This window comes from Rousettus aegyptiacus, unplaced genomic scaffold (genome assembly GCF_014176215.1).
Source record: "Rousettus aegyptiacus isolate mRouAeg1 unplaced genomic scaffold, mRouAeg1.p scaffold_m13_p_4, whole genome shotgun sequence".
Lineage (NCBI taxonomy): Eukaryota > Metazoa > Chordata > Mammalia > Chiroptera > Pteropodidae > Rousettus > Rousettus aegyptiacus.
The window spans coordinates 3,590,354-3,605,132 of NW_023416307.1; the positions used below are offsets into that span (position 1 = coordinate 3,590,354).

Here is a 14,779-nt window from a genome sequence, read left to right on the forward strand (position 1 = left end):
ACTTGATAGGTTCAGCCCCTGCTTGCTGTGGTATCCCTTACACGGTCACTTGGTTTTCCAATCCACTTAAAAGTGCCGTAGGGCTTATTATCTTCTTAAGTGACACAGAGTGACAGTGAATTTCGTAGTACCCCTTTATCCCTCTGTTTCTAAACCCGACAGGCAGTGAGGATGACTGATCAGAAGTAACCAACCTCCTTTTACTCTCATAGGTTCACATTCTTCACATCTCTGTGTCTAGTCCTCCTTCATCCCGTTTAGAAATTTAGAAAAACCTAACATGTAATTAAGTTGATTTGGAAGAGGAGAAACAGGAGCCTGAAAATTTAAAACCATCAATGATTTGACGCTGGGTAACGGGGTCTGTGCGTGTGTGAGCGTGTGCATGTGCGTGTGTTGGGGAGAGGGGGAAAGAAAGAGAGAGAAGAGAAGAGGAAAGGAGAGGGGGAGAGGAGGGGGAAGAGAGAGAGATTGATTGAGATTGAGATTTACTGAAAGGAATGGGCTCACATGATAATGGTCGGTGAGTCCAAAATCTCGAGGGCAGGCCGGGAGGGTAGACACCCAGGGCTGTTGCAGCCCGAGTCTGAAGGCGGTCTGGATGCAGACTCCCCTCTTCCTGAGGGAACCTCAGTCCGATTAGATGAGGCCCATCCACATTAAAATGGATAATCTGTTTTCCTTAAAGTCTACTGATTTAAATATTAATCTCATCTAAAAAATCTCCACAGTCACATGTGGCCTGCTATTTGGCCACGTATCAGTACCGTGGCTTAGCTGAGTTGACACATAGAATTAACCATCACTTAACGGGTTATTGAGATTCCTGGTCCCCTCTTTGCTACAGAACTTCAGCTCACTGCATGCTGCAAGCTGCCTCATTTGGGGGCGGGGAGCAAGCAGTTCGTTGAAGAGTCACCCCCTCAAATTTCACCACATGCCATTTGGTCCCGGGCCATCCTCATGGACATGGGTCTTAAGCTGAGGGAGCAGACGCATGGCTGCCTGCTGTAATCACTGCTGCCTCAAGCCGAGGGCTGTGGTTATGGAAGGGATTCCTGCAGGCTACTTCTAAGTTCTTTTGTTCGGAGCCAGCGAGGGCTTCCTTAGCTTTGATCTTTGGGAGTAAGCCTTTTGTTTGACTTCCCCTTTCTTTCTCTACCCCTTTGTTTCCATCTCAAGTGCAAATTGGAAGTGCCCTGTTTGCTTTTAGCCCTGGATGGCAAACACCCCTGGACCAGCGTGGCTTTGCTTTGATCGGAGCATGCAGCGAGGCTCGTTGCAGTCTGCATGGTCTATGGCTCCTGGGCCAGGCTCCTAGAAAAAGGAAACGCACTTGGGTGAGGAAACGGCTGGCTGAGCTGAGAAACTTGATCAGGACTTGTGTGTATTTTTCTCTGGCTGCTTCCTGTCCTTCCCCTGGCCCAGTTTATCTCCTGCTTCTCTGCTCCTCCAGAGGTGTGTGCGAAGTTACGCTGGGTGCTCACTCTGAGGCAGAGCCCCGCCAGCCCCTGCTACAGCTGGGCGCCGAATCGTCGTTTGAACACCTGATTGCCGTCCATCGCCCGGCCATTTCCCCTCGGGCTTTGATGGCTAGAGACAGTGCTGAGAACAAAGCTGCTTTCAGCTTCATGCAGGAGATGGTACTCTTCCTTGTCACGTTTCCCATTCGCCCTGGTCTGAAAAGTCAGCTCTTGCCTAGGGGGTGGGTCTGTCTTCTCCTCCTCCTGAGCTGACATCCTCTCTCCCTTCTCAAAGCTGGAGAGCAACCTAATATTTGTCTCAATCGTACGCTTCGCCTCTCATCTGATCGAGGATGTCGCGTTTGAAATGCAGAGTCCCACTGACACATCGGTCAGGGCTGACTCTCCAGTTGAATGTGCTCATGCTGGCCGTGTGTCCGGGGGGAGGTGGGAGAAGCAGGTGATAAAGCGGACGGAAAGCTACGGATGGAGCCAAAGGAAAATTCTGAAGTTTCTTTCTCCAAATGTGGAATGCAGACCTAGACCTGTACATGGGTTTCGGCCTTTTGACCTTAAAGACGTATGTTTAATATTTTTCCTTTTAAGACCGTGTTTATCAACTTTTAAAATTATTATTTCCCTAAGGAGAAAAATTGAATTCAATTTGAATTCTTCCTAAGGGAAGAAATGAAATACAAAGGAAAAAGATTTTGTGGAGTAGGGTTGAGCCTTGGACGGCCAAAACCATTGTGCTGCCTAGGAATTTTTCCAGCTTCCTGTCCCCCCCCCCCGCCCCCACCTCCCCAATTCCCATGCTGAGAATATTAGCTCTAAGGACTCCATGTTTTGGAATACGACTACCCTGTTACCCCATTTAGCTCTCCCAATGTCCTTCCCGGGTAGGTGCTGTGATCATCAACACCTTACAGACAGGAAACCCAAGCACAGAGAGGTGGAGTGACTTGCTCAGGTCACACAGCTATTAGCCAGAGGAGCCAGGATTCAAGTTCGGGAAGTCAGCCTCGGGGGGGCCTCTGATGTCTAGGCTATCCCGGCACTGCGTGGGAACGAGCAAACTGCCTCGACTCTTTTTTCTTTTTAAAATTGAGATGTGTCCATGGCCATGCCACCCTGAGCAAGCCTGATCCCATCTGATCTCGGAAACTAAGCAGAGTCGGGCCTGGTTAGTCCTTGGATGGGAGACCACCTAGGAAGACCAGGTGCTGTAGGTGTAAAAAAAAAAAAAAAAAAAAAAAATGGATTGTAAGCTGACAACGTCCTTGCATTCTGTGAGGTCAGCCAAGGGTTCCCTCACCTAAAAAAAAAAAAAATGAGATGTAATTCATATACTATGAACATCATCCTTTTAAAGTGTGCAGTTACAATTCCGTACCACCATCTAATTCCAGAACATTTTCATCGCCCTAAAAAGAAACCGCGTACCCATCAGCAGTCAGTCTCTCCTTTCCTCCTGTTACCACCACTGATCTACTTCCTAACGCTATAGATTTGTCTGTTCTGGATAGTTCCTAAACATAGGATCGTATGATACGTGACCCTGAGTTATTGGCTGCCTTCGTTAAGCATGATGTAGTTAAGAGGCATCTTCGTTGTAACACGTAGCAGTACTTGATTCGTTTTCATGGTCGAATCCATCGTGTGGATAGACACATTTCATCCATTCGACGGCCAACGGGCGTGTGAGCTGTTACCACTCAGTGGATACTGCAGATAATTCTGCTGTGAGTGTTCGTGTGCAGGTCTTGTGTGCGGACCTGTGTTTCCAGGTCTCTGAGGGGTGTACCTGGCAGTGGAACTGCTGGGTCGTTTGGTAACTCTATGTTTACCTTTTTGAGGAACCGCCAAACTCTCTTTCAGAGTCTGCACATTCGGTGATGTACTAAGGCTCAGATTTCTCAGCTCCCTGGGCAACACTTGCTGTCGTCCATCTTTTTGACGGTAGCCATTCTAGTAGAGGTGAAGTATCTCGTGGTTTTGATTTGTCTTTCCCTAATGGCTAATGACGTTGAGCATCTGTTCACGTTCTTACAGACACTTGCATGTTTTCTTTGGAGAACTGCGTGTTCAGATCCTTTGCCCATTTTTAAATCGGGTATTTGTCTTTATTGCTGAGTCGTAGGAGTTCTTTATGTATCGTGGATACAAGTCTTTCAGATACACGATTTGCGATACTTTCTCCCACTTTGTGGATTATTGCCTTTTCATTTTCTTTAAAGTGTCTTCTATAGCACAGAAAATTTCGATCATGTTCAATTTATCTATTTCTTTTGTTGCTTTTGTACTTTTGGAGTCCTATCTGAGAAACCATTGTCCGATCCAAGATCTGACGATATATGCCCATGTTTTCTTATACGAGTTTTGTGGATTTAGCTGTTATATTGAGAATCTGATCTAGACTGGGTTAACTTTTGTACGAGGTAGGGGTCCATTTTCATTCTCTCAGTTTCACCAGCACCTTTTGTTGAAAAGATATTTTTTCCCCATTGAATTGTCTTGTCAACCTTGTTCAGATTCAGTTGTCTGTAAATGTATATGTTTATTTCTATACTCTCAGTTCCAATCCATCGATCTATACGTCTATGCTTCCGCCAACTGGACCTTGACTTTTGAGGCCAGGTTTCCTGGACCAGCACAAACCTGCCAGGCAGAAGTGGTCTGGCTTGTGGAAATCTTAGTTCTGTGGGTTCAGGACTTCCCCAACATTTGGCCTGGCAGTTCTTCTTTATGTAGTCAGTTCTTTGGTGCTTTTAGGATGATGTTTTATTTATTTTATCCAGCATTTTTTTTCATTGTTTTCAGCAAGAGTTCTAAAAATCTATCCTAATATAAAAATAGAGTTCAAAATTACATACCTCTAATTCTGAAATTTGGGGCAGTAGATCTCTGAGAAGATTAATTTTGGAAAGTAGAGAAATTATTCATGGTGTCTTAAAAAAGGACCACTATATTCACTATTGCTTTTAAAACCAGACTTGTAATAGCTAATATTATTCCTGTTTTACGAATGAGGAAGCTGAGACATGAGAGGTTCTGAGACTTACCTAAGGACACACAACGATGATGAGTTGAGTTGGACCCAGACCCAGGTCCTCAGACTCCAGAGCCAGGCCCCGAATCCCAGGGGGCTCCCCCTTTCTTTGTCCCAGTTTCAAATTCTTCTTCTATAAAAACCAAAGGCTCGAAGGACTGAGTTTTGTCTGCTCTCATGTCCCCTGACCCCTCGTGGTGGGAATGTGAACTGGCACGGGCTGTCTGGAGGGTCCTTGAGAGTTTTTCTCCTGTTTCAGGACTCCGTGGGAAGCACGTTTCAAACGTCTGGGTCCTGGGCTGCAGCTCCAGAGAGTCTAGACAGAGTAGTGCTCAGGGCTCCGAAGCTTTCCCCGGCTCTCACACAGTGCTACTGCGGTTGGCCTTGGACCCCACTGTGGGAGAAGCTGGCCTGCATCGTGCAGTACTGGACATTGCAGACTTGTTGTTTACTCCTATACATGTTACTAGGGGCACGTTTATATTTTTCCAGCATCTGGGGAACAGCCCTTTCTCCTTTTACGTCCTTAAAATCAGTCGAGACTTCCATTGCTTTTAAATGAGAGGGTTATATTTAGTGCTGTGTAAACCCTGTTGTCAGGTAGAAAAGAGAATGTTTCAGCCTTAACTTTGACTACTGTCAAAAATGCAGGGCCCAGTAATTCATTATATTTGCCTCTAATGTAGTGGTGGGGAGCGGAAGGGAAAAATAAAGTATCTGGTTATTTTAGAGAAGTAAAATCTTAACCTTTTTCTTCCCCCTCTCTCACACGCTTTTTCTTAGGTTGTGAAGTGGTCAGACTATTGTTTGCCGTTAGCTTGCAGACCTGGGGATCCTTATCAATTAATTGCCAAAGCAAGCGTGGACAACTTCAGTAAGCTGGGGGTGGCGTTCATGGAAGACAGACTCCAGATAACCAATGGACTGATACCCCAAAAGATCATCTGTAAGTAACTTTAGAAAATGTTTTCATCGTGGGTTATTAAGGACTTTTGAGCACTCCTATTTGCTATGACTTAAGGGCAATGCTTATTTTCAGTTCAATTCAGTCAACAGATTGGTTTTAACCGTAACTGTTAAATTCATACATGCATTTTTTTTTAAGTGCTTATCCCTGAGTATATCGTTAGCGCTTTTAAAAGTTCTTAAACAAGGGTTTCCTGTAATTGCATTGTCTGTGAGGTAGCATGCAAATCAGAACCCATATTGTATTTATTTCTCCCAATCTGATGTAGTATAACTGGTTTCTAGACTGGGGTTTGACTGAATGGAAAGCCTAGCTGGTGTTACTAGGAAGTTCTAAATCTAACAGTTTTTTTACTCGAAATATACATACCACGATATTTTGGGACACATATTTTTTTAGGAATCACGCAAGATGTCCTTTCTGCATTAGGCTTCAAAGCGGGCTTTCTATATCCGCGGAAGTCTTCCTTTGTATCTTGAGCAAATGAGTGTCGCTTCCGAGCTCCGGAAATCTGTGTCAATCGCTTAATTTCCCCATTTGCCATGTGCCTGTGCCTGGTACCATGCCAGATGTGTAGCAGCCGCTCAGTAAATACGTTTCGAATTGGCGATTGTAAACTCGCATTCCAGTCCTGAGACAAGATCCCGGAAGGACCTTCTCCCGGGTTGGGTTGGTGCTGTCATGTCCCACTAGTGGCTTTTTCCTGGAGGGCGGGTAGACGGACTCTCTGCGTATGCCTTTTGTGTTTCTTGGTTTCATGATCCCATAGGAGATCGACACCCAAGAAATCGAACCTATAAGTAAGTAGGCACAATTACCTTTCCGAATCTCGCTTTCTTCGCCAGTCGATAAGGGTATCTGAGGTTTCTCCAGTTTTTAAGGGAAAGGTGTTGCAGAGACTCGGGATCATCAGGGGCCCCCTCCCAGCGGGCGGGAGCAGTGACGTGGTTTGAACTGAGCTGCGCGACAAACGAGGAGCGCTGATCGAATGTCTTTTCCGCTCCTGCTTTTAGCGGTGCACCTGCAAGACTCGGCTCTGAAGGAACTTAAGGACCAGGCCACAGACAAGCCGGCCCGGATCCTGCAGCCGAGCCCAGATCCTGCAGCTGAATCTTCTCTTGAGGGTAAGCCTGAGCCGGACGTCATGGAAGACCCCGCGGTTCTCGGTACGGAGCCCGCCCAGGGGAAAGGCGGCGCCTCCGGGAGCGAGTCTGCCGCGGAGCGCGACAGAGAGCCGGGCTCCGTGGAGCTCTGTCACCTCCATCTGTCTAGTTGCCACGAGTGTTTGGAGCTTGAGAACAGCACCATCGAATCTGTCAAGTTTGCATCTGCAGAGAACATTCCAGATCTTCCCTATGATCACAGCAGCAGTTCGGAGGGTGTTGCCGATGCCACTTGCCCGGAGAGGGAAGGGAGGAGAGTCAACACCACGGGGAAGGCACCCAACATCCTCATCTATGTGGGCTCCGACTCCCAGGAGGCCCTGGGCAGGTTCCGGCAGGTTCGGTCTGTTCTGGCCGACTGTGTGGACACCGATAACTACACACTCTACCAGCTGCCAGGAGAGAGTGCGCGCAGAGACCCCTGGTCAGACAACTGTCTGTTGCTGGTCATCGCCACCAGGGAGTCTGTTCCCAAAGACCTGCACCGGAAGTTCATGGCCTATCTTTCTCAGGGAGGGAAGGTGTTGGGCCTGTCTTCGCCCTTCACGTTTGCTGGCTTCCGCGTGAGAACCAAGGACGCTCTGCGGGACACCGTCCAGAACTTGGTTTTCTCCAGGGCTGACCAGAGCCAGGTGAAGCTCAGCGTCCTGAGCAGTGGCTGCATCTACGTCGGGGGCCCCGGGGAGCAGCTCAGCGTGGACAAGCTCCAGGGCCGCCTGGAAAATGAGGACCAGGACAGGCTGATCGTGCAAGTGCCTTTTGGGACATGTGGAGGAGAAGCCGTTCTTTGCCAGGTACGGAGGCGATGTCCACGGAATGATCCGGGGTCTCTTTAGTGGGGAATGTGCTCTTGACATTGAAGGGATTGAGAATCTGCACTGTTGTTTGACCTTTGGCTGGGAGTTATCGACGATGGTGAGTAGATGGTTTAGATCAGGGCCTTCCTGTCACATGAGTATCCTGGCTAACCAGAACACTGGTGACGGAGGAACGGGCAGAAAGGGTTACGGCTCGGTGAAGGTGGCTGGTTAACCAAGGATCAGTCAGAAAATTCTTTCTCGTGTTGATCTGTACGGGTATTATTCTAAAACGCCGTAGTCCACTCTCTTGACTCAAAGCACACTCTGGTTAATATAATCGAACCTTTACTTAACGTAGGTGTTTGAACAGACGTTAGTAACTGTCACATTAAAGCGTTAGAGTTGATGTCGGGGTTTTCACGGATGCTTCCCAACAGGTGAGCACTGAACACGTCGTCAAATCCTCGGTTCCGTTCTTAGGATTTGTCACTCTTAGTATCTAAGTGCTGAGAAAAAAATTCGAAAAAGAGACTATTGAAGCGATTTAGATTTCCGGTGTCTTCATGAGTAGGTGAGAGAAAATGGAGGAGGAGCCGAGAGGAAAAGGCTGCTTCCTTCCTTCCCATCCGTGGGTCCTTGAGCTCCTCTGCTGGAATTTCCCCCTACCTTTCCCTTTTAGCTTTTTGCTTGTTTAAGGAAACGGTAGCGGGAAAGACTATTTCAGAATTCCTGGTTATTTACTGCAAATTTTTCAACGCCTTAAAGGAAAAGTTGTTAGATGAATACCCGTCCTTAATGATTCGATGATCTAAGGAGATGACTAAGGAGACGTAGATGTTGGGCCCAGAGTAGCTCTCAGGGTGTCACGGACTTTATTACAGGGATCTCTGTATCGAGTTAGTTTCCTTTTTTTGTTGTCATTTGCTGTCATTTTGTATGCCGTGTGTCTTTCCAGCCTTCCTGAGTCTCTCGGGTTTTCTAACCAAACGTTCTGCAAGGGTTTAGGTTTTTTCCTTTTCCATTTTCCCACTCACGTGTTCCTAATATTCAGCCAAAGGTGCAAAGAATTAAAGAAATCTGGACATCAGGACAGGTGAAGATGAGCAGCACAGTGAGGTTTTCTGTGGGCGGCAAACCACGAGAATTCGTTTCTGGAGGCCTGATAAACGTTCCTCTTATTTATTTATTTATTTATTTTTTGCGAATGCAGTAACTATAGTAACTATGCATTCTCAGAAAATCCACTTAAAAACCCAACTTCCTAGGGCCGTATTTCAGTTTCAAATAGTGAATTTTACCACCCCGGTGCACATACTTGTACTAGAAAATCGATTTGGCGCCGCTGCGATCCGTTTCTCTGGGTCGCATAGCAAATCCGCTCACGGCACCGTTTAAATTGACCCCATTACTGTCATAAAATTCGATACTGCGTGCATTGCCCTAGAAAAAAAAAAAAAGGCAATATGAGGCAGCTTCAAAAATCAGATTCAGGGGATTAGAAAGTCGTTTCTGATTTTAAATGACTTCCAGTCTCAGTGACAGGGTCACTGTTTTCTCCTCGGGCCGGTGTCACCGCGATACCTCGCCGCCGCGCTCAACCCATAAATAATATCACAGGCTGGTTAGTTTCCTCTTTCGCTGTTCAATTTCATAGCCTTCATCTCTGTCGTAAATCGAGTAATGATGTAACCCGGTAAGAGGAGGCACAGTACTTCAAGGGCAAGGCACAGCTGCGCAGGAGGCGGTGGCCTCACAGCCCGCTCGGTGCTGCCTTCGACACCATCGTCATGAAGGAAAAGGACGTTGTACAGTGCTCGCCGTGCCGATCAGGTTCACAGGGAAAACTCAAGGCTGCGGATTAATGCTGACGTCGGATTATCAATGGGCCGGGACTTTGCCATGAACTTGTCCAGATAAAATCACAATAATGGTTTTTAAATATTGGCTATTAGTTTTATCTGAAACTTAAAAAAATTTTTTTTTTCAGTTACAGTCGATATATAACATCATATTAGTCTCGGGTGTGCAACATAGTGATTAGACGTTGATATAACTTACGGAGCGATCGCCCTGATAAGTCTAGACCTCACCCTACAAAAAAAGAATTTTTGACGTTTAACCTTTCACGTGGCAGAGGTGGTTCTGCTTTCGTAGTAGAGTTTCTCAGCTGCGGCACTGTCGGTGTTCTGGGCCAGATCCTCCTTTGCTGTGAGGTTGTCCTGTGCGTTGTGGGGTGTCGGCAGCACTGCCCACGAGATTCCAGGGGCACCCCCTTCTTCGGTTGCCCTTTTGGTGACTGGGGACATTTTTAGCTCCGGCTTTTGGTATGTCCAAAAAGCCTTCATTCGAGAAGAAGCCGAGTGACGGCAGTGGGCCCATCGCTGTGGTAACAGGATTCCGGCCAGAGGATGAGACGTTGGTCGGATCCCGCAGACGACCAGGAGTGCGGAGCCCGCGTGAACATGCCCCGCCGTGCAGCTCCAGAGGTGGCCTCTTCTCCCCTCATCCCGCAGCCGGCAAACACGCCTCGCGCAGCGTCGGTGGCTGACCCCCCCGCCCCCGCTGCTCCCCTCCTGGGATGCTGGGGGGCTGCTCGTAGGCCCAGTGTCCTTTTCCTCCTCGGCACCTCACACGTGACAGCGCGTTCAGCACACCTCACCGTGCGTACCGCGTGGATCTGTGTGTTCGTTCACTCAGCCCGGGGAGGACGGGTGCCATTTAGTCACGCTTGTCCCGCTCATGTGATTTCTGCCACCTGTAAGGGATACTCTCCAGGATAGCCACACGCTCAAGTTTAAATGACCCGCCATTATGCTGACCGTCCGCAGCTGCCCTGGCTTTGCCCACTGGGGAGGAGACACGTGGGGTGAGACTCAGGACTCACGTTCCTTAAAGGAGTTCCCTCTTCTGCCTGCTTCCTCCTCCGGGCACAGTCGCGGGGGAGGCGGGGGCCCGCTGTCACATGGGGCCGTGTTGGACACCGCTCTGCCCACCTTGTCAGATCGGCCCCCACTTTCAACAGTGGGACCATTTGGACAGTATTTTTGGCTTGGTTAAGGCTTCGGTGGGAATTGAGAGATTCCCAAAAGCTGGTCCCTGGCTTTGCATTTTCATAAACCCGCACGACAAAGCAAGCCAGCACGCTCAGGTTGCTTTCCTGAGTTCTCAGTATTCTGGCCCTTCCAGGCTCTAATGCCTGGTTAAAACCTGATCTCAAGAGAGCTACGGGTTCTGGTGTGTTCCTCCATACCAAGGCACAGACCTTTCATTGGTAGGTGGGGCTGTTTTTATTTTTACTGGACAATGAAGCCCGAACTAAAACACATGAAGTTCTTAATCTTAAAATTCATTCAGGTGAAGGAAGGAGGTGGGGTGGGCCTTCCTGGGGACCCCCGAAGCCCACTCACCTATTTCAGCGGTCCCCAGCCTTTTTGGCACCAGGGACTGCTGCTCCTGTGAGAATCTAACACCTGAGGACCTGAGGCGGAGCCGAGGCGGTGATGCCCGCGCTGGGGAGCGGCTGCAGATGCAGATGAAGCTGCGTTCCTTCGCCCTCCGCTCGCCTCCTGCTGTGGGGCCTGGTTCCTAACAGGCCATGGACCGGGACTGGTCCACGGCCTGGGTGTTGGGGACCCCTGATCTATTCGAATTTCTGCAAACACTCTTAAAATGGGGACACAAGGCTACTCCTCATGACTCACAGGCAGAGTGGAGCTTGAGGCCTGGCCCGTGGCCTCTCCCTGAGTTTAGTGATGACTTTAGTTGGGCTCTCAGCACGACCGTGTTTTTAAGTGTTGTTGTTGTTTTGATCGTATCACCAAGTCATGTGACCTGCCCAGGTCCTGGGGCTGGTCAGCGGTACGAGTTTGAGTGCTGTCCAGGACGCTGCCGCCACGGCCTCTCCCGACAGTCGAGACTTTAACAGGCTCTTTGGAACCCTTTTATTGCTTGTCATTACTTTCCAAATGTTCAGGTTCAAAAGTCATATCCTGTGGATAATTTTAGAAGGATTCTGGTTCAAGTTTTCGGAAACACCGGTAAAGACACTGTTTCTCTTAACGTCCCTAAGCGGCCCCAGTTCACGAAGCGGTGTCTTTTCTCTGTCAGGTGCACTTGGAACTACCTCCCAGCTCTTCAGTCGTGCAGACCCGAGAAGATTTCGATCTGCTCAAATCCAGCAACATGAGAAGATACGAAGTCCTCAAGGACATCCTGACCGCCCTGGGCCTAAGCTGTGCCGTGAAGCAGGCCCCTGCCTTAACGCCACTCCACTTGCTGTGGGCCGCGGAGGTGAGCGTGCGCACTCGGCCGGGGAGGGAGCGCTCGGGGCCGTCCTCGCACGGGCCCCCTTTCCCTCCCGTCGCGGGGGGTTTCGACTTTGCTTTCTCTATCCGTTTTGACGTCAGGACACTCTTAAAGGCGGCCAAGGGTAACCGATGTTTTTGCTCGGAGGGAGGGAGTGAACGCTGCTGGAGTTTCGAAGGCGTTAAGTCTGCGTGCTGGCTCCGCCCGCTCCACGGGGACAGGCCTCACGGTTCTGGGTGTCAGAGCCAGAGCCGTGTTTGGAAACCGTGGCGTATGCATTTGGGAACGAAAACCTTCGTTTCGAACTGGGCCCGGCTCCGGGGAGCCTTTGCAAGGGAAAATCACCCAAGTTTTGTTCCATCTGCGCTGACGGCTGCCATCTTGTGGTCACAGGGGCTCGGATTTCAGACCCATTTCTAGTCGCGTCCAGCAGGAAAATGCTCGCAGAAGGGGGTGCGTGTGCAGGCGTGTTCCTGCCGGTGCGTCTGCATCTGACACCGGGGTCCGCGCTTGGTTCGGGCGGGTTGCCAGAGTCTCCACACGTGTCTTCTCGCTCATCTCTGTGCTTCGTCAGGGTGTCAACTTCTTATTAATCGCGGCAAGTTATTTTGCGGGTTTATTGCTTTTGACGCCTCTAAACAGGGAAATTGGTGAGTTTGGTGACATAACTGTGAGGATTCAGCAGATACCTAGTAGTCCAGGTGACTCTAAACACCAGACTTACCTGCTTTCCCTCGAAGAGAACACAGTATACCTCTTCCCCAACATTTTCACAGGAGGTGGGACTCTCCTTTGGGTTATCCTCTGTCCCATGGCACACTCACCGCGCAGAGCAGTGAGCCCTCTGGGTGGGCTGTGCTCACTTGGAGAAGACATAAAAAATCCGGAGCTTTTAGGATTCGGATATTTCACAGGATGATTTGAGGACTAGATGAAATGATATACGTGAAAGTTCTTTGTGAATTATATTTTTTAACAGATAGATGGTACAATTATTAATATTAGATCGTTGGAAAGATGAACAGGTTTCAAGTGTCCGATGTTTCTAACAAGTACTACAGGTAATGTTTTTAATTTTAAAAATTAATACTTAAGCAGCAGATGCTATTTTTCATTTAAGAAACATTCTTTTACTGCATTTTCATGACACACTATTTAGCCAGTTGGCATGCTTTTTAATGGGTGCTTTTTAGAATGAATGGTATGACTTTTGTTTGCACCTTCATCTCAGGAAACCAAAGCTCCACATCCTTTATCTGCTTCATGTGTTCATTTAATAGAAGGAGAAGCATCACCTCCGTCTGGCGACTTATAAAAAACTTATCAGAATAGAGCTTGAACTCTTATTGGTGACCCATGTCCAGACCTCCCACCACAGAGGGATGGGGCAGAGCCATGTGGGTAAGGGTTACTTGTCCCCAGGGGAGATGTGACTGTCACTCTCATAGACCTTCTCTCTCCCTCCTTTCCTGAGCTGGGAGGGCTAAGGCCGGACATGTGAGGAGGTGCCCACCTGCTCCACGGTCGAGGAGTGAGAAAGACCCAGGCTTGCCCTGGATCATGCTCCTTGACCTTCCCTGTGGTTCTGACCATGCTGGTCTTGGGACTTGCACCTCATGACTCGCATGTGGCAGCGGGGAAGAGAGGGCGGCCCCAGGTTATGCTCCTGTGAGCAGAAGTCTGGAACTCTAGTCTCTTCCTGTGTCCCCTTCAGGGCGGGCGTAACCTGAAATACCTAAGGCTTTGCATCGCGTGTCTGTAAAAATATGCAGTAGATGCTTCAGAGTTTTGTTGTTCGGGTTCTTTAAACTGCCTGGGGCGGGAGATACATTTCCCCTTGTCCATCGTTAACCCCTATTCACAAGCTATGAGAATGAAATGCTTGAAGAGATTAAAGCAAATATTTGTTCTGTGTACACATGCACAAATATTCCATGGAGACTCTGAGCCTACCAAGCCCCTTATTCCATAGTAACTTTGGAAAAAGAGTAATTTTCAGCAGCATTCTCTTTTTGGGTCCTTCGTCTGGTCTGGCCGGCCTTGGACATCGCCATTGTGGACTACTTTTTCCTCCCCACTCCTCCTCTCTGAATTCTGTTTCATTTTGGGAGCCCAGGGAGCTGAGTGAGTGAGAGAGTGTATGATCGACGTGTGTATCCCCATTTCTTCATGTTCATTTCCTCCTGGTAGGACACTTTGCTCTAGAAGGAAATGTAAGACCTTAGGGTTTTAGGATACGTTTTCCTGGAATGCAAGTTCTCCGAAGGATTGTATGATGTGAAGCAGCCACGCGGCCCCCGGGGTGGCCTTTCCGCAGGCAGCCGGGAGGCTCCTCCTGCTCGTCTCCCGTGCCAAGGCACAGACAGTGGACTACTACTTTCTAGTCACAGTGCTGGATGGAGCTTCAGTGCTCCTGGATACGGACGATAGATTGGGACCGGCATCCTTCCTCTCTGCGTTTCTCTCCTGCAGCCTTCTCATCGATCCCCGTGGAATTAAGTGACACGGAGTGGATTCGGCATCGTAGCCCCTGTTATTGTCGTGCATGGTCCACCCTTAGATTTGTCACCTGCCTCGCAGGCAGATAGATGCCTGCACTGGGCTCTCCGCTTCCTGCTGCCTGCGAAATGCCCCGTGCTGCTGGGAATCAGAGGTCTCCCACCACAGGGTGTCGCTGCTGAGCTGGGCTGACCCGGGCAGCAGACACCCTGAGCTCATAAGGGAGTTCAGAGGTTTCTTTTTCCCCTCGACAACAGCTCCGCATAGTACGATGTAGTAGTTTTCCATGATGTTGGTGGCACTTTCTTTTGGGTCTGTAGAGATTATTTCAGTGTCACAGTTAATAATAGTCATCTTTCACTAAACATTTACCGGGTACCAGGTACTATTGCAGGATGGAATAGGAAAGAACAAAATATACACACTAGTTATCTAAATAGTTTTTACTGCCTGCCAGCTGTGTTTATACAGTTTGGCGCTTAGACACTCGCTCTTTGTGGCAGGGAGCACAGAGGATTTATGAGGTACCTGTG

The 14,779-nt window shown here is 48.8% G+C and overlaps 1 protein-coding gene and 1 pseudogene across 6 annotated transcripts in view; both read left to right on the forward strand.

Annotated features, from left to right (window-relative positions):
• Positions 1-14,779, forward strand: part of HLCS (holocarboxylase synthetase) — a 177,888-nt gene that overhangs the window by 22,681 nt on the left and 140,428 nt on the right. For 5 of the 6 annotated variants that reach the window (XM_016123328.2, XM_016123322.2, XM_016123325.2 and 2 more), the window contains exons 3-5: positions 5,296-5,458; positions 6,493-7,436; positions 11,550-11,732. In XM_016123328.2, the coding sequence (XP_015978814.2) occupies positions 5,407-5,458; positions 6,493-7,436; positions 11,550-11,732 (1,179 nt within the window). In that variant the 5' untranslated portion in view covers positions 5,296-5,406. Of the gene's footprint in view, positions 1-1,054; positions 1,341-5,295; positions 5,459-6,492; positions 7,437-11,549; positions 11,733-14,779 lie in introns of those variants that run through there. The other variant, XM_016123324.2, reaches the window with a different exon arrangement.
• Positions 2,577-2,695, forward strand: LOC118602525 (annotated as a pseudogene).